Genomic DNA, 24073 nt, shown 5'->3' with positions numbered 1-24073 from the left:
CACAGTAAACCTAATCATTGCTTTCATGTGAATTAATGTCTTGTGTTGCCAACTTCCCTGCTACCGGCATGCCATCATTTGTGAAATGACGTCATCTTCACTGCCATCTCGTCAGCCATGCATCAAGAGCATTCGAGGTCCTGTCTTTTTGAAACTTTTAAAATATAGTTTTGTTCCCGACTATAGAGTCCAAACAGTGAGAATCTATTCCCAAAATAATGGTTTCTGGAGAGTTTGTGTATGTGTAGAAGGCGCCACTTCTTCCGAATATGGACGTGCTGCAGAAAGCGTGCCAAACCACCAGCGATAACTATCATATGTTACGAGTTGTACTTCTGAACCTAATACATAGCGATTGGAAGCATTCTTTGCAAAACTGCGGCTACTGAAAGCCGAATCCTTATTTTTAAGTATATTTCATGCTTGTTTTCCACATTTATAACATTAGGATTTACCTAAACAGCTGTAAATGAGATAAGAGAGATAGCTTTGTTCAGGTATGCCCGCATAGTGCCATAAGTTCCATGACGAGAAGATTAAAAATAAATAACAGGAAAGTTTACCACATTTATGGATATCTGCCCGTGTGGTGGTAATGTGTTTTATTATCATAATGTTTAACTTCGTACGATCGTTGTCTTCATTTTTTTATTTATAAATGCATAGTATGTTTTGTTTGGTGTCTCCGAAAATCATTAAATGGGGACGTAAAATTATTATTATTATTTTTATTTCTGAGGTACATTGGTGAGTAAAACAATAGTTATGAATGGATTGTTTTTATCATGTTTTAAATCTACTTCTCTCATTAAAAAAAAAAAAAAAAACTATATTGGGCCAAGTTACGTGATATTAAACTATCACTTTGTTAATGATCTTGCCTGCTATATTAATAGCAACAACAGTGAATATTTCTTAACTAAATTTAACTCGTTTCCTCATCTCGAGGTGGTGAAGCTCTTTTCAGGTAGGCCTCCAGTGGAAGGGAGTTTCATTACCATTTTTACCACATATCAGTCTTTCTGCCATTCGTAAATCTCTGGCAATACGGTACCGTAAATTGAAGTCAGGCTCCCGAGAACAGCAGCTAATTGTGCTAACCATTACACTGGCGGACATTTTTCACTAAAAAACTCAGACACATATACAGGAATGATGCGCGCTTGCAATGCGCGGGTCGGACATAAAACTATTCACCTATTTGTGCGACGCCAGCAGAGCTGCAGTAGGCCTACGCTACAGAGGCAGACACTTCTTAAATACAAAACACAGATGTACTGCATGAATTCAATGAGTGTTTTCATTGCGTGAGTCATACAGACAAAACTATTTACAAATTTGTGCAATGTCATCAGGGTTGCAGTAAGACGTGTACCGGCTTCGAAGCAGAATTATTGTTCTCTGACGAATGACGTTGGGGGTCTTGTATGCAAGATTTATTTTTTCACTTTCTTCATCTCGAAAATCCAGGGGGGTCTAATACTCGGGTAAATACGGTAGTAACAAGCATCCTACATGATGTCGCAGAAGAAAAGGCTGTGGACTCTGAAGCAGGTAGTGGCAGTGATACAGAGAATGCTCATAAATTTTCAAGAGGTTCTGCTCATGGTTCAGATGTTATACCTGGCCCCAGTAATTATACTATCAATACCATCAACATCGAAAATAAAATTTCACACGAGATGACAGATACTGATAGCACTTCACTTTCTGATAATGCCATGCCAGTGAGGACTCATTCCAATGGTCTAACCTCTATGTTTACCAGCAGGTAATTCTAATTCTCTACCTTAATGAAATGAAAATAAACCAGACTTTGTGCTTGTATGTTTGTAATATATTCTGCCTGAAAAATGGAAAATAATACCATCACAATCTGTAGTAAGTATAAGGAAATATTTACCAGGGTTTCTAAATCTACAGTCACCAAGTATGATCTCAGCTTTGATATTGATTGTAGTAAAGATTACCTTATTACGTAACTTTTATCATTTTTCAGGTCAAAAAAAAGTTATTTCTAAAGTTTGTCACTTAAAGGGAGAAGAATGGGTTAATATGAAAAATTTCAATATGGATTGTTCATATCAGGGGATATTTGTCCAGAGTATTTTTCTTCCTGAGCTATTTTCAAAAAATTTTCTTCAGAAAATAAATACGCTTAAAAGAACAGTAATATATACAGTAGAAGTCCGATATAGCGAGTACGGCATATAACGAGAACCCCGTTATACCGACAGTGTTGTGCTGTCCCTTCAAAATTCCTATATTAAACTGTGTATTATCCTTCGGTTACAGCGAGAATCTTATCAATGATGCATCCGTTATTACGAGCGATTAAGCGCGCGTGATTTTTACCATTACAGATATTTATGCACCCCAGTGATTATCTTGCATTCGATTATCTTCGATATCGTTTCTTCACTATGTCCACTAACAAGTTCTTTCACCGACATACGAAGGCGATGTCGGATCTATTAGTAATACCCGTTGACTGCTGTTCTGTAAAGAAAATTCAAAATGAAAGAGAACATATTTTTGTAATAAACATGTAAATAACATGTCCGATAAGATTTCTTAACTTTTTAAAAGGCTGACTAAATGATCGCTTTATGCTAAATACTGCAATTAAGTGAAAATCGGATACACCTCGAGATATGGCAGCTTGCATAATTGATTTCACAGGTTAGTTTACATTTTCTCGCATCTGGTTAAATTACAGATCATGTAAATTTATAGCAAAAAGGTTATAATTTCTCTACTGGCGCTTAAAGTATGTTTTCATCATATGTATAGTACAGTTAAGTTAGGATAGGTGATGCAGTTTGAATAAGGAAACTGAAACGTTCGCCACAAAATGTGATATATCATCTTTGGTATCGGTGCGGTATAGTTTTCTCGCTATGTGCATTTGCAAGCTGTCTCGTCAACATTCGAAGGTAATGTTGGAGTCGATTAGTAATACCCAACGACTGCTGTTCTCTAAAGAAAATCCGAAATGAAAGAAGATAAGTTTTCATTATAAATGCTTAAATAACGTGGCCGATAGCAGTTGTTAACTCATTAAAAATAACGGGTGAAGTAAACGATCTCTTAATTTTAATGTTATATACTGGTACTATACCTGTCCGAGTCCAAGTAGGCATTCGTATAAAAATTCCCAGAAGTTCCTCAGGGTAAGATATTAATTTCACTCTTAACATAAAAATATCGCAGGTTCCATTGAAGTGTAAAGATACATCCTACCAGGCGAGTTGGCCGTGCGCGTAGAGGCACGCGGCTGTGAGCTTGCATCCGGGAGATAGTAGGTTCGAATCCCACTATCGGCAGCCCTGAAAATGGTTTTCCGTGGTTTCCCATTTTCACACCAGGCAAATGCTGGGGCTGTACCTTAATTAAGGCCACGGCCGCTTCCTTCCAACTCCTAGGCCTTTCCTATCCCATCGTCGCCATAAGACCTTTCTGTGTCGGTGCGACGTAAAGCCCATAGCAAAAAAAAAAAAAAAAAAAAAGATACATCCTCTAAAATATATTCAACCCCTAAACTCTGCCGGTGGACTTCAACATTCACCAAATATCACGAATAATTCCTATCATTAATGGTTACCTTACATCTACATATCTTTACCTATATTTCAAAATGAAACTCAGAAATGATCCTTACACTCATTTATTAGCATGCTAACTTTGAATTAAAGAAAATAAAAGTCAAATAATTCTTGTAGAGAAAAGAAAATGGACATTTGATAATCAGTCATCTTATGTACAGTGATTCTTGCAGTCAACATAGCTGAAATGCTAATGCGCGCGCGCGCTCTCTCTCTCTCTCTCTCTCTCTCTCTCAATAAATACCTCATTGAATTAATTGAATCCATCATATGCCTTCCTAACTTATAATGCAGTCCAAGCAACGAAAAAGCTGAAGTTTAACCATGTGGGCATGACTACAGTAATAACATCCAATGTTCCAAAAATGTCTAATATAATTTGATAATTGGTCATTGGGGTTATTTTTTTACAAGGTTAATTTCTTTATTTTCATTTGGATGTGGAGGATTCTTCATATTTGGGAGCTCGTATGAAATTTACGAGATACGAGATATTCAACAAGTTTCCTTTTTTTGTGGCTATTAACTGTTACCACACTCTAAAAATATCATTACAATTAGAAAATGGTCAATCAAAGCTTTTCATGAAATAATCCATTGATATTAACTGAGAAATTGTGCCAATCATTTAAATATGTCCTACCATTAATGATGAATAATCTCATTCCATATACCACTGTGCCAATAGTTCAATGTGATTTAATTTTTCAATCTACCGTTAATTTGGGAGACATTTACTCTCTGTAGGACGATAATTCTTAATGTCCCTACATCTACACCAATATTTATCTGAAACTCAATAACTATACTTTATCTGTTACGATATGTCACAAATCGACATCATATCAGCTGGACTGTTGCTCTATGTTCATCTCAACATGACCTAACCTTATAACTTTCATTGTATTTATCACGCATTACCATTATCTTGCAAGCTGTCCACTTCATGGCCGTATCGATGAGTTTAATCAACAAATTAATCTAAAAAGCCACCTAATCGATACTTTATTTTTTTATTTTTTTATTTTTTTAGGTGGCTTTTTAGATTAATTTGTTGATTACCAATATCTATCAGTAAGAATCCGTAACAACAACTTCCTTCATATAACCTTACGACGAAACAAACATCACATCTCAATACTCTCATTGGCACACATTTCACATCCATCTCTTCTTATTAATCCTCCTGAATATATAAAATCTCATTTCACTTCCTTTAAATATAATCTTTGTTACGGTTCGTTACTCCCTCGACGATATAATCTTCATAATAATAAGTATTTCCCAGTATGATCCATTTCTTCATATTAATAAATTAATTCCGGCCATGCCTGTCGATTTGGATTCCTTAAGACTAGACTAACCTCTACAATTCATGTATACTTCTCAATGCCTCCCAGTTCATAGTCAACTAAACTTTCCATGTAGATTAGTATGTTGAAATCGATACACACATCACATATGTTAATATAACCCTATCATTTCATGTTTGAGTATATCTGTTACTTAAATTGGCACACACTTGTGGTTAAATGCTTAGGATCTACCACTAACGTTCTCAATTTGGCACATATTTAAAGGTAATATTCCACAGACTTAAGTTTATTTCAACAAATACTACTAATATTTTAATAAAGGAAGCTTATTTCATATATCATCTCGTCAGCTGCTGGCTTCTGCTCGCGTGTTATGCCATCTCTATGTAGTTAGATTCCACCTCCAGACACGTCATGGCTGGTTTCTCGGGATGGCAGCATTGGTCCTCGTCATGGTAGCCTGGGCAATCTTCCTCCCATCAGTTTAAGCGGCTCTCATGATATTGCGGAAGTGCATGAAAGAAGAAAACAATATTACATGGGCTGAACAAATAACTGATTCAATCATTTTAAGCCTTTAAACAGATATGGATAAATGCTAGTGTTTTCTCTTATATTTCAAAACTGTGCTTCTATATATATTCAATTCTGGCTTATTTTTATTAAATAAGTCTTTCTCTTCAGGATGACTGCTGCTTCTAGTTATAGTTTCAAATATTCATGACTATAATCGGTCACTTATAGTGCAGCAAATCGTCCGTTTACGTTTTCTTGTAACGGCCCGTATGTTCCTTCTCTCTAATATCTTAAATTGAAAGGTACTCGATTCTTCACGACTTGATTTAGTCTTTAGCTATGTATGATCGAATCCTTCGTAAATATTTGTATTTTACTTCGCAGTTCTCTTCCTGTTCACTGAAAAACAGCCTCTTCTTGCTTCCAAGTGGATTATATTTTTTTAACAGCGTTCTTCTTTCACAAGGTATCAAGAATTAGATGATTTCAGTTATTTTTTGAAACAACAGATGTTCCATCTTGAAACTCCTTTTCAATGGTCTTTTATGACTCTCCGCCTTCTAACTGAGATAGATTTGCACCTCGGTGATATTTCATATATGATTGTGCTGCATGAAGCTGCCATGCACCATTTTGTCCGCTACTATTTTTGCGTATGATCGCCTCGAGTGCAACATGATGATACAGTACCTACCGAAATTAGGTAAGAATGTCATACACCTCACAATATGGCAGAGTACATCACTGATTTCAGAGGATAGTTCATACTTTCTCGCGTCTAGTTAAATTTCAGAAAGGCTATTCACATGTAAATTTTTAGCGTAGATAACTCATTTCTGTACTTGCGTTTCAAATATGTTTTCATGACACACATACGGTTAGGTTAGGTGATGCTATTTGAAAAAGAAAACTCTGGAGTGATACCGTATTTCTCTGAACCCAAGACAACGTTCTTTTCCCCTCAGAATCTCATGTGAAAAATCAAGGGTCGTTTTGCATTCGTGGCCTAACAGTAAAGAATACCACTGGCAACTCTCGCGGTAACCACTCTGCTTCTTTTCACCCCCGCACGCGCACGCACATAAAATTCGTTGAAAATATACGACTGCCTCTTTATTACACATCGCTAGCCATGACAACCGGTTGCTCAGTGCCTGTGTGTAAAGTCCCTGGATCTCAGGAAATAGTGAAGATAAAATGACATTCTGTTAGCCTCTACAAAAAAGTTTCTCAAATCTGCAGAATGGCATCAAAACATGTGAGCCTTCGAATTCTTAGAAAGGCCACGGTTACTCAGTGGCAGAGTTACGTATACCGCGTCTACTGTACCTGACTCTTAGTAAAATTAAGTTTTATAGACAGCAAGAATATTATCATGATGGATAGTCGTAAAAATATGTGGAACAAGTATTGCCGGCAAATTTTCAACGGGTTCTCGTCGATATTATGATGCCAATTTTAAGTTAATGGTTATTAAACACTTGGAAACATAGAATAATTGTGCAGCCGCAAGAAAATATGGCATAGGCCTAACTAAAGTCAATATTTGGCGTCAGCGTGAAGACAAAGACAGCTAAAGAAATATGTAGCCTACTGTTCAAAAAAATGAATTCAGTGGTCCGCAACAAGGACACTTTAAAGAAGTCGAAGATGGAATTATGAGGTATGTGCACGGAAAACGCAAGGGCGGAAGAGGCATACAGTGGCGCAATAAGCTCGTCGTTGACCTTCAACGTCCGCGATTAGGCCTATACATCGCTAGCTGCTGAAGTTGGCCGAACACGGCAAGCGAGACGTGCGTGTAGCGGTAGCCGGTTATATCTGACGCTGAGTAAAAGTATCATGACAGTTTTATAGACAGCAAGAATATTTGCCTGATGGATCGCCGTATTGTAGAGATGCATGGAATAGGTATTGCCGGCAAATTTTCAAATGGTTCTCTTCAGTATTATGATGCCAATTTTAAGTTAATGGTCACTAAACCCGCGGAAATAAAGAATAATTGCGCAGCCGCAAAACAATGCGGCATAATGAAAACCAATGTTCAGCGTCTAAAAATAGTCTAAAATGTGTACTGTACAACAAAGGCATTCATATGATTTCACAAAGCACTTTTTGAGCCTGATTTAATATTTTTGAAGGAAAAAGTGGGGTTTGTCTTCGATTTGGAGAAATACGGTACTGTAATTTTTTCAGAATGAAATTAAACATACACTTTCACGTAGTATCAGATTTCGAAAATTAACAAACAAGTAAGCCGTAGTGTGGATATCATCCGCGGAAACGCAAGTTTTGAACAAACTGATTGCCGTTTCATACCGATTTTAATATGTATGGGGGTTTTTCGACTTTTATACAAACATCAAATATAACGATAATCCGCTATGGCGAGTAAATTTTCCGCTATTGTAAATTCTCGCTATAACGGACTTCTACTGTACATGTTAATTTTATCAAATCAAATGATTAGTAGATATTATAACCAACCTGGTTTCAACAAAATGCGGAAACCATTCTTCACTATCACTGGACTGGTAATGGACCGACAGCTAGTAATTAAATCACAAGTTGTTTCTAAAGACAGCATTACTTGCCAGAGATCAGGTCCCAATGTCCTGGAAAAAAGAAGAAGAAGAAAAAAAGCCATTAGAAGAGATATGGAAGAAGAATAAGAAGAATCATGCTATGAATTTTTTTGTGAATGAAGGCTATAACAGAAATTTTGGATCATAATATAATGTCTCTTTTCTTCTATGTCTTTTTCTTTGACTGCGTGACAGTATGATAGTGTTAAATCAGGACTAAACACCGAGTGTTCCAGTACTTCCTATTGTAACCCATGTGCACAAACAGTAGTTGTCACCTTTTTCCACACCTGAAGTGGCATCAGACAGCTGCCGTGTTAATAAATTTAAATACCTTGGGGAATGGATCCAGCAAAATGGACCTGACAAAGAGCCCACAGCAGCAAGAATCAAGAAAATGGAAGTCACTTCCCAAACCACCCGCAACATATACAACAAAAAGTGCTTTTCTCTGAACACAAAAATTTGTCACTATAACAGTCATCAAAGCAGTATCACTGTATGCATCTGAATGCCTTATCCTGTCCGAGAAATGTTTGCTCACAGATTTAGAGACAAAAGAAAGAAAGATCCTACACACCATACTTGGTCCAACACTAGGAGTAGGACCAACAAACAAGCTAACACTGCTGTAATGGGAGGACGTGTAACATCTAGATTCACACAGAAATGACGGTCCATTCAACTATCTAGTACACTCTACAAAGGGCCTTACATCCAATGTGACTACACGGTTATCTTCAGTTCACCTTTATGATATTCTTAGCAGCGATTCCAGCTAACGCCATATTTATAACTGTTTCTATTGAAAAACTTTGCATACTCACCCGTTAAATTATTTACAATAGCACCAACTACATATTTCACAACTCACTCAAAAATTTATATTCTTGTACAAAAGCAATCATCTTTATTCAATTTAAACACATGAACTTTAACTTTAGGCAAGATATTTTGTGACTTTCTTGGAATTACATATTTGAGAATATACAAGTTCCACACATTCTAGAAAGATGAAGATCTAGTTTTAGTTTCAGACGCATGGTTTTGGACTGACGTTGAGATAGTTTTAATCTATTATGTTATCACAGTTTTAATATAGTGCTGCCCATATTTTAAATGACTTTGTATACTAGTTTTAGCTTTACAATGTTAATTATCTAGCTTCTTGTTTCACATTTTATTTAATATTATGTTCAACATTTCAAGATTGACTAAGGGCTGAAAAAGCCCTCTAGAGAGGGCGAAACATGTACTGTAAAACTCTATAGCTGTATAAAAATTGTAACCGCATAAAAGTGGATAGTATTGAATAGGTAAAAGCAAAGCAAAGTCATCTCCGTACAGGCCATGAAGGCCCTTGGAGGGGTGGAAGGTAAAGGCTTCCACTATCCTTAACCTCGGCACTTGATGGGGTAGAGTGGTTAGCTTTACGCCCGGCTGCCTTTGCCCCCAGGAATTAACCTGGTACTCATTTTTGGTGTAGGCTGAGTGGACCTCAGGAAGTGGAAATCTCGTTTCTTAAATTTTACGATTTCCTGATGGGGATTCGAACCCACATCCTTCCAGGCGAACTGAGCACACCTTTACCACCTTGGCCAGGCAGCCCCTTATTGAATAGGTGGACCAATAAAATACCTTTGTTATTTTCTTCTTAATAATTTTCAATACAAAATCATGAGGATAATAACTTGTAATGAAGACATTTTACATCGTGTATCTGCGGGTACATTGAAAACCATATCTACAATTTCTCAAGATGAGAGGGAAGTATTAAAAGGTGTGAAAAACACAAGAGAACAAATATGAAAACCTTTTCTGCTGGGGCTTATGAAATAACAAGTTCACTGAACGGTGTGAAAAATGCCAAACAACAAACATGAAAACATATGCACGGGGGCCAATAAATATATACAAGTATTATTGCAGATCACACTCTTTTTAAAACAAATGTTAGTAGATATCTTTTATTTCAGAGCAGTGGTTATAAAACATTATTTTCTGGTCACACTGTTAGACAATGAATTGGAGGTTATACTCAGTAATGTGCGACTGCGACAGACACAGAATTAGTTTGGCCTCCATTTTGAAAAACTTTGACCAAGTCGAATCGACCAAGTCAAAATTTGAAGGTGCGAGTTCAACATTTGCGACCTCTGCACCCTTTAAGATGCGGATGCCAGTCCACTTTCTGAAAGATTTTAATGTTGTCTTCATTCGAAAGGAATTTCACTTTTTCCGTATCCAAACCTAGGCTATCACAAGACAAATATGCACCACGCTAGTAAATTTCAGACGACTGTGTTCCTAATCCAGATAAAGGCTACTGTATCACATGACAAAACTTCACTGTGTGATTCAACACAAAATACACTTCTAACTTCTGAATGCAATACAGCACATATAGGCTCACTTTTTCTGTAATCACACAACTGTGGTGATGGCTCTTACCCGAGTTCTAAATCAAGTTTCTTTCACAAGGGATGACAACAATTTCAGGGCTAGGAAAAATATGATCATACCTGTTGTAAGCGGTAATAGCGAAAATTCATGATGTGATAGGTACGATATGTTTATATGTTCCTAATCCAGATATAGGCTACCATATCATCTGACAAATATTCGTTACACTTCACTGTACCACTCAACATAAAATACACTTCTGAACGGAATGTGAAATACAAGCACAAAAACTGAACATTCCCGAGGCTAACAGCTTGCTCTCAGAACGTGCAACTTATCCTGTGAAGTTCAGGAATTTAAGGCCTTTTTACGCAATCACACAACTGTGGCGACAGATCTTACCCAAGTTGGAAATCACGTTTGTTTTGCAAGGGATGACAAATAACATTTTCAGGGCTAGGAAAAATGTGATCGAACTAAGCGGTAGCGAAAATTCGTGATGCGATAAGGGAGGTATTTTAATATAGATTTAATGCGATGAGAACCGAGACTTAGAAATTACCACGTGCTAAGCGAGAAAACGTGTTAATGAGGTATGCAGTAACGAGGTTTCACTGTATATGGTTTTAACCCCATGGGACTCCAGTACCCTCCCTATTCTGTCAGTTGTTTTCCCAACATATGGCAGAAAGGCTTTAGCTGCCGGCCGCTCCTCTTCTTTCTCCCTGGTTGTTGGACGTCTGGGATGGAGTGCTCGCCGGATGTCTTTATGGCTGTACCCAATAGCGAGTAGGCCCATACAGAGGTGGCTGAGCTCCTCGTTTAAGTGCTGAGGTTGACAAATTCTCTTAGTACGGCTGGCTAGCATCTTAATCACTCCATATTTTTGTCGTGGGTGGTGGTTGGACGTCTTCTGAAGATAGCCTCATCATTGCCAGACAATGTGAAGAAAACCTCCAAAAGTGAAGCTCTACCTCCGCGACTATATGGCTTACCCAAGATACACAAGGACAACATACCTCTATTGGATCACCAAACTACAATACTGCTAAACATCTGGCCACCTTTCTACAACCTTACATCAGTGGCATACAATCGTACATCAGAGATTCAGGCCACCTCATAGAAAAGCTGAAGAACATCCAGTAAGAAGCCAAAGACCTGCCTGTCAGCTTTGACGTGGTCTTACTCTTCACTAAGGTACCTGTGAATGAGGCCCTGGACCACATCGCTCAGATTTTTCCCGAGAACATTAGCAACTTGTTCAACCACTGCCTCACCACAAGCTATTTCCTGTGGAATGGCAATTTCTACAAACAAATCAACAGTGTCATTTCCTGAGAACATTAGCAACTTGTTCAACCACTGCCTCACCACAAGCTATTTCCTGTGGAATGGCAATTTCTATAAACAAATCAACAGTGTCGCCATGGGCAGTCCTCTGAGTCTGGTGATCGCAAATTTCTTTATGGAAACCACTGAAAACTAAGGTGTGGTTGTGCTTCATAGATGACACCTTTGTGATTTGGAGCCACGGAGAGAAACAACTACAGCTGTTTCTACAGCATCTGAATAGTAGTAACACCAATAATCAGTTCAATATGGAGACAGAAAACAAAAGAAAACTACCTTTCCTTCATGTTCTGGTAATGAAGACTGCTGATTCAAACTTGGGACACAGTGTATTGCAAGCCGACCCACACAGACCACTATCTTCAGGAAACATCCAACTACCACCCATGACAAAAGTACGGAGTGATTGAGACGCTTGCTGACCGTGCTAGGAGAATTTGTCTACCTCAGCACTTGAGGAACTCAACCACCTCAGTATGGCCCTAATCACCAACGGGTACAGCCAAAAAGATATCCAGCAAGCACTCCATCCCAGACGTCCAACAACCAGGGAGAAAGAAGAGGAGCAGCCGGCAGCTAAAGCCTTTCTGCCGTGTATTGAGAAAACAACTGACAGAATAGGGAGGCTGCTGGAGTCTCATGGGTTAAAATCATATATAGGCCAATGAAGAAAATCCAGCAACTACTTAGGTCTGCCAAAGACAAGCGCCATCCTCTCTCCACAGCAGTTGTCTACAAGATCCTGTGCAGCTGTGGCCAGGTGTACATAGGCACTACAAAATGCAGCATCGCCACACGATTGAAGGAACACAACAGACATAGCCGGCTGGAACAAGCAGAAAGATCATCAATCGCTGAACACTCGTTGCTAGAAGGCCATGACATACCAAAATACTGTCAACTACTGTGTCTTATCATGCCTGGTTACAGGGGGAAGCCATTGAAATTCTGAAGCACACCAACAGCTTCAACCATAAAGAGGAATCCGATCCGAATGGGTAAACAAAGCCTGGTTTCCAGTCCTGAAAGCCTTAAGTCCTGAAGGACACAATGGCCGAGGCAGAACAGAAAAAGCAATGGGTGATCAGTTGCCTATCTTCGCCACGACAGGTCGAGTACATTGGGCTCCTTAATGCTTCAACCATTGGCCGAAGAACAGCCAATCAGCATGGTGGACCAATATGCGAGTAGTGTATTGTAGCTTGCACCATAATATAATGAGGTGGAATTACAACACCACTTCATTCCACTGAGAGTTTCGCTGCTAATGAAGTTAGTCGGAACCCTTGACAATACCAATATAAATGGTCTGTTATTGGACATATTCCCTATGGGAATCAACGTCTATATCACCCTTGACAATGCCGAATGCAGTCTTTGGTGAAACGTCGGGACCATCACATGCTCCTGGACCACGGCCTACAAGCCCGAAAACAGTGATATGATTTGGTTTTTGTTACCCATCATTAAATGGTTATGAAAACTTCATTTAATAACATACAAAAGTGTATACTTAAGAAAACTAAAAAAATAATAGACAGCATCCATATATAACAACATTATATCTTATACTCAAGAACCTACTCCAGCAGGTAAGTCTGTGTTTCCTTAAAATTCAAATACACATTTGTAAGTCACAAGTAAAGTTTTACGTATCTCTCCTACTCACCTCTCATATATAAACAAAGGAGGATCCAGAAGTTTGACTGGTATGCTGTGTTCAGCTAAAAGCTGTTGGAAGATGACAGACTCCTGCAGACCCCAGTGTCTCACAATGCCCAGCTCTCTGGCTTTGCGGTAAATCCATGTCCCACAGGGTTTTAACTGGCCTATCAGGGCTACTTCATGAGATTCTTCATTTTGTCTAATGAGTAAAGAAAGAACCTATTTAATAACACTTTGAACATGCCCTTAGAAATAATATCTTGCAGCACTTCAAAAACATAAAGAACAGTATTGTAAGTATTGAGAAAACTATTAAGACAAGTTGACCACAGATTAAAAATTACTAGGAATAATATCATCTCATTTTGTACGGATATGGAAGTAAAAAAGGAAGTTTAGAGAGAATTTGCATTAAAAAAAGAGAGCTGGAAGAAAGTAGGAAAACTTTTCATTAACAAATTTTAGGTGTGAAATCATTATTAAACAAGCTTTAAATATAGCACCATACTCATTAACACATATGATGATGATGAAGATGATAGACCGAGTCAAGGCAGAATAACCATCACATCGAGTACAGAGGAAATGCTGTACTGCAGCCAGTCCACGTGCTGAGAAATGGCAGCACCATCAATAGCCTTACTTCCTTTAAGCTAGCAGTCCATCAGAAGTACTGCAAAAGAAAGAAAAGCTGGACGGATAATAAAAATGACAAACTTGACAGAAAAGACGGCAAAGAAAAAGAAGAACATTACTAGATATGCTAACTGGAATGTCCAGGGTATCCCACACAGAGACAATCAACTGAATTACATTCTCTCAAAAGAAAGACATTTCAATTGCAGCGATTTTAGAAACAAAACGGAAGCTTCAGGGATCAAAATAGAGAAACAAAAGGGAAGCTTCAGGGATCAAAATAGACATTAAATTATATACAGTTTTACAGTGAGGTTGAAAGAAATACTAGAGCACAGGCAGTTGTGATGCTCATGGTACAGTACACGAAAGTGTTGTAACCAAGGTTGAATTTTACAAACACAACTTTTATTGCTTCACTTTATGATATTTACACAAATAACTGAAATTTATTTTGAAGCAAAAAGGAATATTGTATCTTGAGAAAAGTCTGTCTTTATACAATATGTACAGGTTTACAGTCTTTATATACACTTCTATCTTGAAAAGATAGTCTTTGTGAATTGACACGTTGATAGTCGAGAACTATCTGGCACACTAACATGAATGTCTTTGAGAGTCCTTGTTTGTTGAAGTGCCTGAATTCCTAAAAAGCAAGTTCAATAGATTGAAGAAATTCCACCTAGCGAAACTAAGGGATCTTGCGTAAATTAGGGAATGAAAATGGCTTGTAAAAGAATTACGGAACATAGGCAGTGGAAACAGGTCAGGGAGCGGTGACCAGAGGTGAAACCTCGTACTGCCAGAAATTCAGTCCACCTGGTCGAAGCACATTTTCAAGAGGAGTAGCCTCCGTGCTCGACGTAGGGTGTATTCTGGAGCTGGACACCGGGCAAGTGGGCAATTGAGCAGGCAGGGAGCTCCTATTTATAGTACACTCGATGGTCAGGCACGCGCACTGAGGGCTGCGCGTCGAAGCTAGCAGAATGATACACAGGCGCGCGTGCAGCTGGCTGCGGAGCGAGACGGGAGCGCCGGACATACAACAGAAAGAATACGGTCAACAATTGATAGCTACATGTTTTGGAATAAATGGATCATCTGATTAAGAGTTAAACTATCCAGAGGCTATGTTATAGTTATAGGAGTGTACGCTCTGGTCGATGGCAATTCAAAAGAAAGAGATAATGATCTGCAAAAACTAGTCAATAAGATTAAGACTTCAATGCTAGAATTGGTAATGAGAAAATACAGAATAATATATGAATTCATGGAAAACAACCTGTAATAATAATAGAACAAAATTAATAGATTTTACTGTCTTTGATCTATTAAAGATTATGAAGACAATGTTCTCACACACAAGTACATGTGGTCAGAAATCAATTATTGATTATGTCATTTATAATTAGTAGAATTAGTCTTAGATATAAAAGTCTAGCGAGGTCCTGAATTAGAAACAGACCACTATCTATTAGTTGAACCTATTTGTCTGAGGCCCAGATCTTTCGAGAGAAAGAAACAAAGAAAACAAGAAATCAAAACTTCTTACAAGGTTAACCTATTAAGAGACCATAGTACAAAATGGCTATACCAGAACAGACTCAATAATCTAACCCAGAAGTCACCAGTTAGTGACAATATGGAAGAAGAATGGTCAATTTGTGTTCAATTTTAAAACAGCCTGCTTTTGAAAGTTTGGGAGTTAAGAAGAAATAGCACAGGAAAATGGCTCTAAGAATCTGGGATAAAGAAATTGAAAAAGTTATTTTAGACAAAAGAAATGCATACAACATTTTTTTCACGACTGGTAAATTAAAAGATTAAATAGTGTGTCACCATAAGAGAACAATAGTAAAAAGCGAAGTCTGGAAAAAGCATATAGGAAGTTGGGAAAACTTTGTTTCACACCTGGAGACTGATATAACAAGACTACAACTACAAACCTACACGAAGGGAGTTCAATATATAATGCAACACATTTCTTTTTCTAAAAGCAGGTTGGTTTTATTAGGGATTCAAATACACTGTGTTATTCCCCAATCCTTTGGTTACAATACCCTATTTTTCAACATACTCTCCATTCAATGCTATGGCCTCATGCCACCGTAATGTGAGGGCTGTATGCCTGCATGGTACCAATCGACTGGTCGATGTTGGAGCCAACGTTGTGCTGTATTAATAACTTCTCCATCATCCACATAGTGCTTCCCGTGGAGTGCATCCTTCATTGGGCCAAACAGATGGAAGTCAGAAGACGCAAGAGCTGTAGGGTGGATGAGGAAGAACAATTCACTGAAGTTTTGTGAGCTCTTGTCGGGTGCGCAGACCTGTGTGAGGTCTTGCGTTGTTGTGGAGAAGGAGAAGTTTGTTTGCATTTTTTTGGCTATGAACATGCTGAAGTTGTTTCTTTAGTTTCCTGGAGAGTTGATAATTTCACCACGAAGGAGGTCATCGTACAGAATAATCCCTTCAGAGTACCAGAAGACTGTAGCCATTACTTTACCAGTTGAGGTACGGTTTTGAACTTTTTCTTCGTGGGAGAGTTGGTGTGGTGCCACTCCTTGGATTGCCGTTTTGTTTCCGGTTCAAAGTGATGAATCTATGTTTCATCGCCTGTGACCATGTCTCAATTAAATTGAAATAACAAATAACGTAGTTCAACCTATTCAATGCAAGTAAATAAGAAATGTAGTGTTACATTCTTATTTAATTATAAGTGGAAGCGGTACCGGTTTTGACCACCAATCTGGGTCATCATCAGCCGAATAAAAATACAAAAACAATGCATAGGAAAACAAGATATTAAAGTACGAGTCTTTCACAAAAACAGTTGAAGAAGCAATATAAGATAATGGGGATTGGCACTGCGCGATTTTAAATCGTAAAATCTAGAATAAGTAGAAGGTCAGTCACTTATATGAAGTAAGGCGCAATATTCTGAAGAGTAGCACAACACATGCACTGTTCGGCACTGTGCCCCAAAATGTTTACGAGAAGAGGTGAACAGTTAAGTGAGCCAGTCTGCGTATACTATCAGGCACGAAGTCACAACACAATTTAATAAATATGAAGTCCCAAAATTGTGTAGAAGTCGAAGACGAGTCGCTTGATTGAAACAAGATGCTAGCTCCTGAAGATCAGTGCAACATACTCAATGTCCGGCACTGTGTTTTCAAATGCCGAAGAAACTCTGCGAGTAGCTTAATGATCACACCTGTAATTGTTTCGGTTGCGAAAATGTATATAATACATGTATATAATACAATTAAATTATAATTAAATAAGAATGTAACTCTACATTTCTTATTTACTTGAATATTGAATAACTTTTCATCTCGTTTACCAATGTCCGCTGTTCGTCTCACAACACTGTCAAGGTCTTAGGTAGTTGCTCACAATCCTGTAACTGATTTATTACTCTATACAGTTTAACAACATTTGCAAATAACCTTATCTGTGATTCCAGTTCTTTATTCATATCATTTATATTATAATAAAAGAAAACATAAAGGATAAAGATGTCTACCTCAAATAAGTCGTGAACAGTTTATGATACTGACATTCTGTTTTCACTTTTGTTTGCGGTATTAAAGGGTTCATAACTGAATATGCAGTACTTTTCCAGGCTTTTGAAAAAAATTAAGGGCTCACATATTTCCATCCGGGAATGTTATTTCATGCAATAACTGCTTATGGTATACTAACAAGTTTCTGCTCGTAGTTACTGGAACATCGCACAGATCGCAGCACAGGAGAATCGGTCTCGAGATTCTTGAGATCTGTGACATCAGTCTCGAGAGTCTCAAGCAAGAACATTGCTCATTACTACTGGATACTATTTATTTAATAGCAAGAAGAAACGGGTTAAATATACAGTTCGTTGACAAAATTTTTAGCAAAGTCAAGAAGAAATAGTTTTTGATATCGACTAAGGATACTAAAAGGAAAGAAGATAGTTACGCCCTTTTTACCTACAGTCACAGCAAAATCTATGAAATTACAAATATTTAAAAAAACATGATATGAGAGTGTCTTTCAAGACAATAAAAAGGTCAATAATAAATTTCAGAAATGCAGAGTTTATAAATGAAAGGGCCAGCAATCTCCCGTAAGTTACATAGGACAGACAGGGAGCAATGTTTCCATCATATAAGGAACATGTTAATGCGTCAAAATATGACAGATTCTCGGCAATGGGTGCTCATATGGTGGATACCAATCGTATATTCACAGATATAAAGCAAGACCATCGAATTCTCCAATTAAGTAGGAAAGGAAATCAAGTGAATATGTTTGAAAATATGTTTTATAACTATTGATTAAAAATGTACCCAGGCACATAATCTGAAAGAAATCTCAGAGGAAATTAATATACGTATCAAAGAGATAATCATTACATTCTTTACTATGAGGTGCCAAAGTAAAGCATTACAACCCCACACCTCTTCTCACACTTCATACTCTGCGCAACCTCCCCTCCAGTCAATTCTCAACAAACTTCTAGTACTGCGTTCAGTCAGTTTCAACACTTGATGTGAATTGGATGGCACGGGACGGGTGAGGAGGTGAGTGACCAGATGGGCACACACTTTATACTTCACATTACACTTATTCATTTCGTTCTATTTTCCTTTTTTAGACCCATATTGTCAACGTCAGCTACGATCAACTTGTGTTATTCAACAAAAAGTCTGCCTTTCTGTGACTCATCGTACAAAGCTAATTTCAATGTGGCATTAATGTTGCACAGTCTATGTATACATGTCAATAATGAGTACAATATTTTTACAATGTTGGGTTATCTACATGATTAATTCATTTTATAAAGCCACTCATGTTGTATTACATCTGACTGATGTAGCGATATTTTAACCCGCGTAACATTTGGTGATTCACATCATAGTCATGTTCGTGTTATTTTTATGACTCAAGACTTGACAAGAGGCCAATACATCGTGTCATAAGATCTGTAGACTTTTTATCTAATTATCGTGTCCTTACCATATTTCTGAATGATTTTGTTTGCGACTGAAGATATCTCGAAAGCGGGACAAAACATGAATCACTAATGTATTTTAATGTAGTCTGATCAACAAAGACAATTTATAGTATTGTAAAGGTGGAATATTTGTGCTATGGATTTTCATAAGTTAATACAGTAAATACTGTACGTTCACAGAATTTTTCTCGGTGCCTCAATCATGAAAAATATTATCGTTTCTGTCTCACCCTCTTCTGGTTCCCTATAGCAATTCGAAGACCTTGTCCAAAATTCAACAGGAAGCTGCATGAAACATTGATTGGTGGAATAAACGGCAGTAAGTCCTTCTTTTTCTGTGTTTCTGTAATTATACGGCACGTGGAATAATGTGCTGGCTGTTCAGTGGTGGATAACATTGTGCAAAGGCAACCACGACCTTTCTTTTCTAAAGAAACAGAGCTAAATTCTTCTCCTGAATTGAATGACGTTTTAAATTTAAAGCTAAGGTAATATTCTTTTCTTAAATAAAGCCACTGAATATTCAGCTAGGTGAGCTTCTTGGTTCAACTGTAAGGCCATGTTTATATTTACATCATCTTCATGTTTGTTTTTTTTGTTGGAGGTCATCATGTGCGGCAAGAATCCTTACTGGGCATTTTAAAATGTAAGTTGAACTTGGAACTGAATACAAGGTAGTAAAACGATTTTTTGACTAGCATTTTGTTTTCAGCCTTTTTCAGCATCCAGTTAATACATGTTTTTTATCATTAAGTCAGAATGAAGATACCAGTTTTCACACCAGGCACACCAGGTAAATGCTGGGGCTGTACTTTAATTACGGCCATGGGGCCGCTTCCTTCCCACTCCTAGCCCTTTCCTATCCTATCATCACCACCATAAGACCTATCTGTGTCGGTGTGACGAAAAAAAAAAAAAAAAAAAAGAAGGGATAAAGATTACTTTTGGTCAGGGTTAACTCACAGACTGTAATGACTTTGATAGACCGGGAATGACTTTATGTGCGCAATAACATCTGAGTCACCAAGTTTGTTGCCTGGAGTCTTTTATCCTCGTTTGTCTCACACAAACATTTCTTGAGTCGCAGATCTGTACAATTGACCTGCGCTGATTTGTATGTATATAAACTGGTACTGTTTCTTTTTTCTCTCTGCAAAAAGTACTTGAAAGAACACTGTCTGTAATGGCCGGATCCATCTCTGATATGGTGTCGAGCCACTTTTGATAACAGTATTTACCCACATTAAAAGTTCTGTTTTGAAAAATAATATATTTTCCAAAAGAAATCAATATCTTCTGTCAGTTAGTATTAGAATTATCGAGCTGCACTGCTGGTGTTTACAATAGCAGCTGATGTTCTTTGGCAGAGTTTTGTGGCGTACTACATCTCTTTAACATCTAGTGTATTTCTGTCCTCTGTTTTGATGCTTTTTTCTCATATTTCTCTTGCATTTCGATGGATTCTTTTGCCCTCTTCCTTCCACGGTGGCCCTGGTCCTGGTGGTTTATACTGTTCGCTACTTCTCCATCACCATCAGATGTAGGCAATCCTTCGCCATCTAAGCTGCAAAACAATAAGAATGATGTCTGAAAAACGTATAATCTGGAATGCAATGACTGAGAATAAATTGTCTTGAAAATTACATTACACACTAAGGAAAACTGATTAAACAACGAGCTAAATCTATGCTATCAAACATATAGTTTGTCAAATGGGTTGACAATCAAAAACTAATCTTAAAAAATAATTCCAAACTCAATCAAAATGTAATAAATAAAACATATTTATTTAATTTCATTAATACATTAACCTCAAGAGGTTCTTACCAATATTTAATAATTTTGAAGTTTTATCAAACAAATGAGGTCAGAATAATATTACAACACGAATACAACACCTGAAATCTGGGGCATTTTTTCCTATTTACAAATACCGTATCTATATATAATAAGAATTTTGTCTGTACATTGCTCAGAATTTAAAAAGAGTTATATTTCTGTATCCGATGAATCCACAGTAACAAGGAAATGCCCTATTTAATTTTCCATAATTTCTGTCTGTCTGTCTATCTGTCTGTCTGTCTGTCTGTCTGTATGTATGTATGTATGTACAAGCATCACAAGAAAATGGCTGGAGAGAATTTAATGAAAATCAGGGAATGAGCCACTACAATCTAGGCTGTAAATCATTTTATTCACGCTGAGTGAAATGGTAGTTTAGGGGAAGGCCTACAATTTAATTTTCAAATAGTTATGTTATTAGTGGTCCTATCGATAAATACTACACAACTAAAGTTACATAGAATTAAAATACGATCATTTATATTTTATACATTTTTATCGTATCGGCTGCGATAACAGATATATTCATGAATTTGTATTTTTACTGCTAAGTCCATATCAACGCCGAGCTACGAGCAAATGTGTAAACAGAATTTATTGAAAATTGGTGTTGAGTCGGGGAATAAGAAACTACAATCTAGGCTATATATAATTGTATTCACCCTGGATGAAATGGTAGTTTGGGGGAAGGCGCCTAAAATTTTATTTTTAAATAGCTATGTTATTGGTCCTGTCTGTTAGGTCATCAGCCCAGAGGCTGGTTGGATCCTCAAATAGCACCACCAAAGGTTATGTGGTTATAAGGAAACTGGAAAAAACAATGGCAGCACCAAAATGAGGCATAATAGGCAAGACGAGAAGTGAGGTCCTATCGAAAGATAATAAACACAAGTTATAGAGAATACAATTTCTGATCATTTATGTTTTATTCAGTTTTCCTGTACCGACTATGGTAAGAGTGGTATTTCAGAGTCGGAAGAAAATTAATGTGAAGGCCTACAATGTCGAAAGCTCATAAAACTAATCAACAATAACATTACATTGACCATTTTTTGTTGTGATATTCTTTGTCTCTTATGCTGCCACTCATCTCTGATAGATGGGATTACTGCTGCGTATAGAATATAACAGCCTGAATACTGGCAGGAAATAGCCAAGAAGTTAGTTAACTTTCTTCTTTAGTATGCCATTTCTCTGGTTCATACATTTCCTGATACTGCTGGTACGTAACACACTGGTTCATCATAGTATTCCAGCAATTCGATCTCTACTCTTTCCCACAGATTTGAATGAGCAGTGTGCACACTTAACGGAATAATGGCAGAGGAGTGTTCATGGCTCATGGCTGTCAGCGACCTGGTTATTCCAGATTTGGAACTTTGGACTAGGGGAAGGCGCCTAAAATTTAATTTTTAAATAGCTATGCTATTGGTCCTATCAAAAGGTACTACATAACAAATGTTATAGAGAATACCATTTCCGATCATTTATGTTTTATTCAGTTTTACCGTAATGACTATGGTAAGAGTGGTATTTCAGAATCGGAAGAAAGATGGAGAGTGAGTGTCTGCCATTATAATGAAAACTCCCCAACTTGATTGTGAGGCAAGGGGGCCTACCATTACAATGAAAATTCCCTAACCCAGTCTACACATGAGAAAAGATGTCTGGCGACTTCCGCATATGCTATGCAAATTAATAAAATCTTACCCACAACGTGTACACTACCTAACCTACAATTCTGTATACAATGTAGAATTCCATAGTGAAGCACAGTACATCAGCTAGTATGTAATAAATTTGGTGAAAAAATACTGGAATACCAAGAACCAAAATAATCACATTTCAGGTAGTTTATTAAATTCCACTAATATATGTACTTTTAAAACAGACTTAAAAATGTTTGTATGAAAATGTTCTCTCGAACAAATTATTTTATAGGGAAATTTGAGGTTTAAAAATAAACTGTTCAATTCAGTAAAATTACAATGCATACATTTATTATTAGTATCATGTATGATTAATACTTATCATCTCGGATATTTTTTATTGTATTTGATGTATTAAGTAATGTATCAAGGAATCACTAGATGTATGAAAATATGTACCGTACATAATTTGTAAATTGTTATATTTGTAAATGCTATTATTGTGCAGTTTGACTGCTGAAAAGCTTTGCTTTGCAGGACCATCAAATATAAAAAATAAAACAAATATATAAAACAGTAATGATAAAACAATGTAAATAACAGGAATCTTACCTGAAATTGTGTCGTTATGCTGGAGTTACCACTTGATACATCAGAGTCCAGACTCGCAATTGAGTAGCCGACAATGAGGACTTGTACTACTTGTGCTCCGCAGACAAACAGCATTCTACTCAGTGCACAAACAATCTCTACCTCTTGTGGCCAATAAACTACAGAGCCTCGCTGATGGCAAAATAGAAAGAGGGTATCCTGAACAAACTAATACATTATCTACATTTGTTTACAAAACGGATTTGATCCATCTGTGCTTTGAACATGCCATTCCATAATGAAATTGACTTTGGTCACTGTTCCAAACATGTCCTTTGTCTGTTATAAATCTGCTCACCTCGTCCAAAATCTCTTGTGCTTTTCGACATACTATTATCTTCTTCTATGTCCTCTCACATAGAGAATGTAGTAATATACCTGGATGAAATGCTACATTCAACCTTAAGATTGTAAATAAAAGTCATCGAAGCTCTGGAACTGTCCAGGTCAACCATTTTAGATGCTTCTAGTGCCCACATTTGTCAACACCAATAGTTAGATCCATTTGTCCTTAATCTATCAAATTGCAACATTACATGCTCTTTCAAAGTTTGAAACCTGTGACGGCCTGTTTCCTTTGAAGTTTGCTAATCACATAATTTAAAATTAACATCTAATTTGATTTTCTTCTAACACCTCATTAGTTTACTATAAGAGTGAAGACCTGATTGTAATAGTTTTTAAAAATATACTCCAGTATGCTGCTATCAATATCTTTTAATACAATGTGCATGGACTTTTTGGGTGGAGATAGTTTGTACTCACTTTGACTTAATGTTTCCTGTTGCTCTGGAGATGAAAGTCTTGTACTGCTTGAATAGCCACCTTCAAGTGAAGGCTCCTCCTCTCC

The 24073-nt window shown here is 37.2% G+C and overlaps 1 protein-coding gene across 1 annotated transcript in view; it reads right to left on the bottom strand.

Moving 5' to 3' along the window:
- The window catches only part of LOC136858043 (PMS1 protein homolog 1), a 154365-nt gene that overhangs the window by 17484 nt on the left and 112808 nt on the right, over window positions 1–24073 (bottom strand). Inside the window, exons 10-11 of the mRNA XM_067137277.2 lie at window positions 13448–13642; window positions 7925–8052 (exon numbers count right to left, since the gene is read on the bottom strand). Of these exons, the coding sequence (XP_066993378.2) occupies window positions 7925–8052; window positions 13448–13642 (323 nt within the window). The remainder of the gene's footprint in view (window positions 1–7924; window positions 8053–13447; window positions 13643–24073) is intronic.

Source organism: Anabrus simplex, chromosome 1, assembly GCF_040414725.1.
Source record: "Anabrus simplex isolate iqAnaSimp1 chromosome 1, ASM4041472v1, whole genome shotgun sequence".
In the NCBI taxonomy this organism is placed as follows: Eukaryota; Metazoa; Arthropoda; class Insecta; order Orthoptera; family Tettigoniidae; genus Anabrus; species Anabrus simplex.
This window is presented reverse-complemented; position numbering and strand designations above follow the sequence as displayed.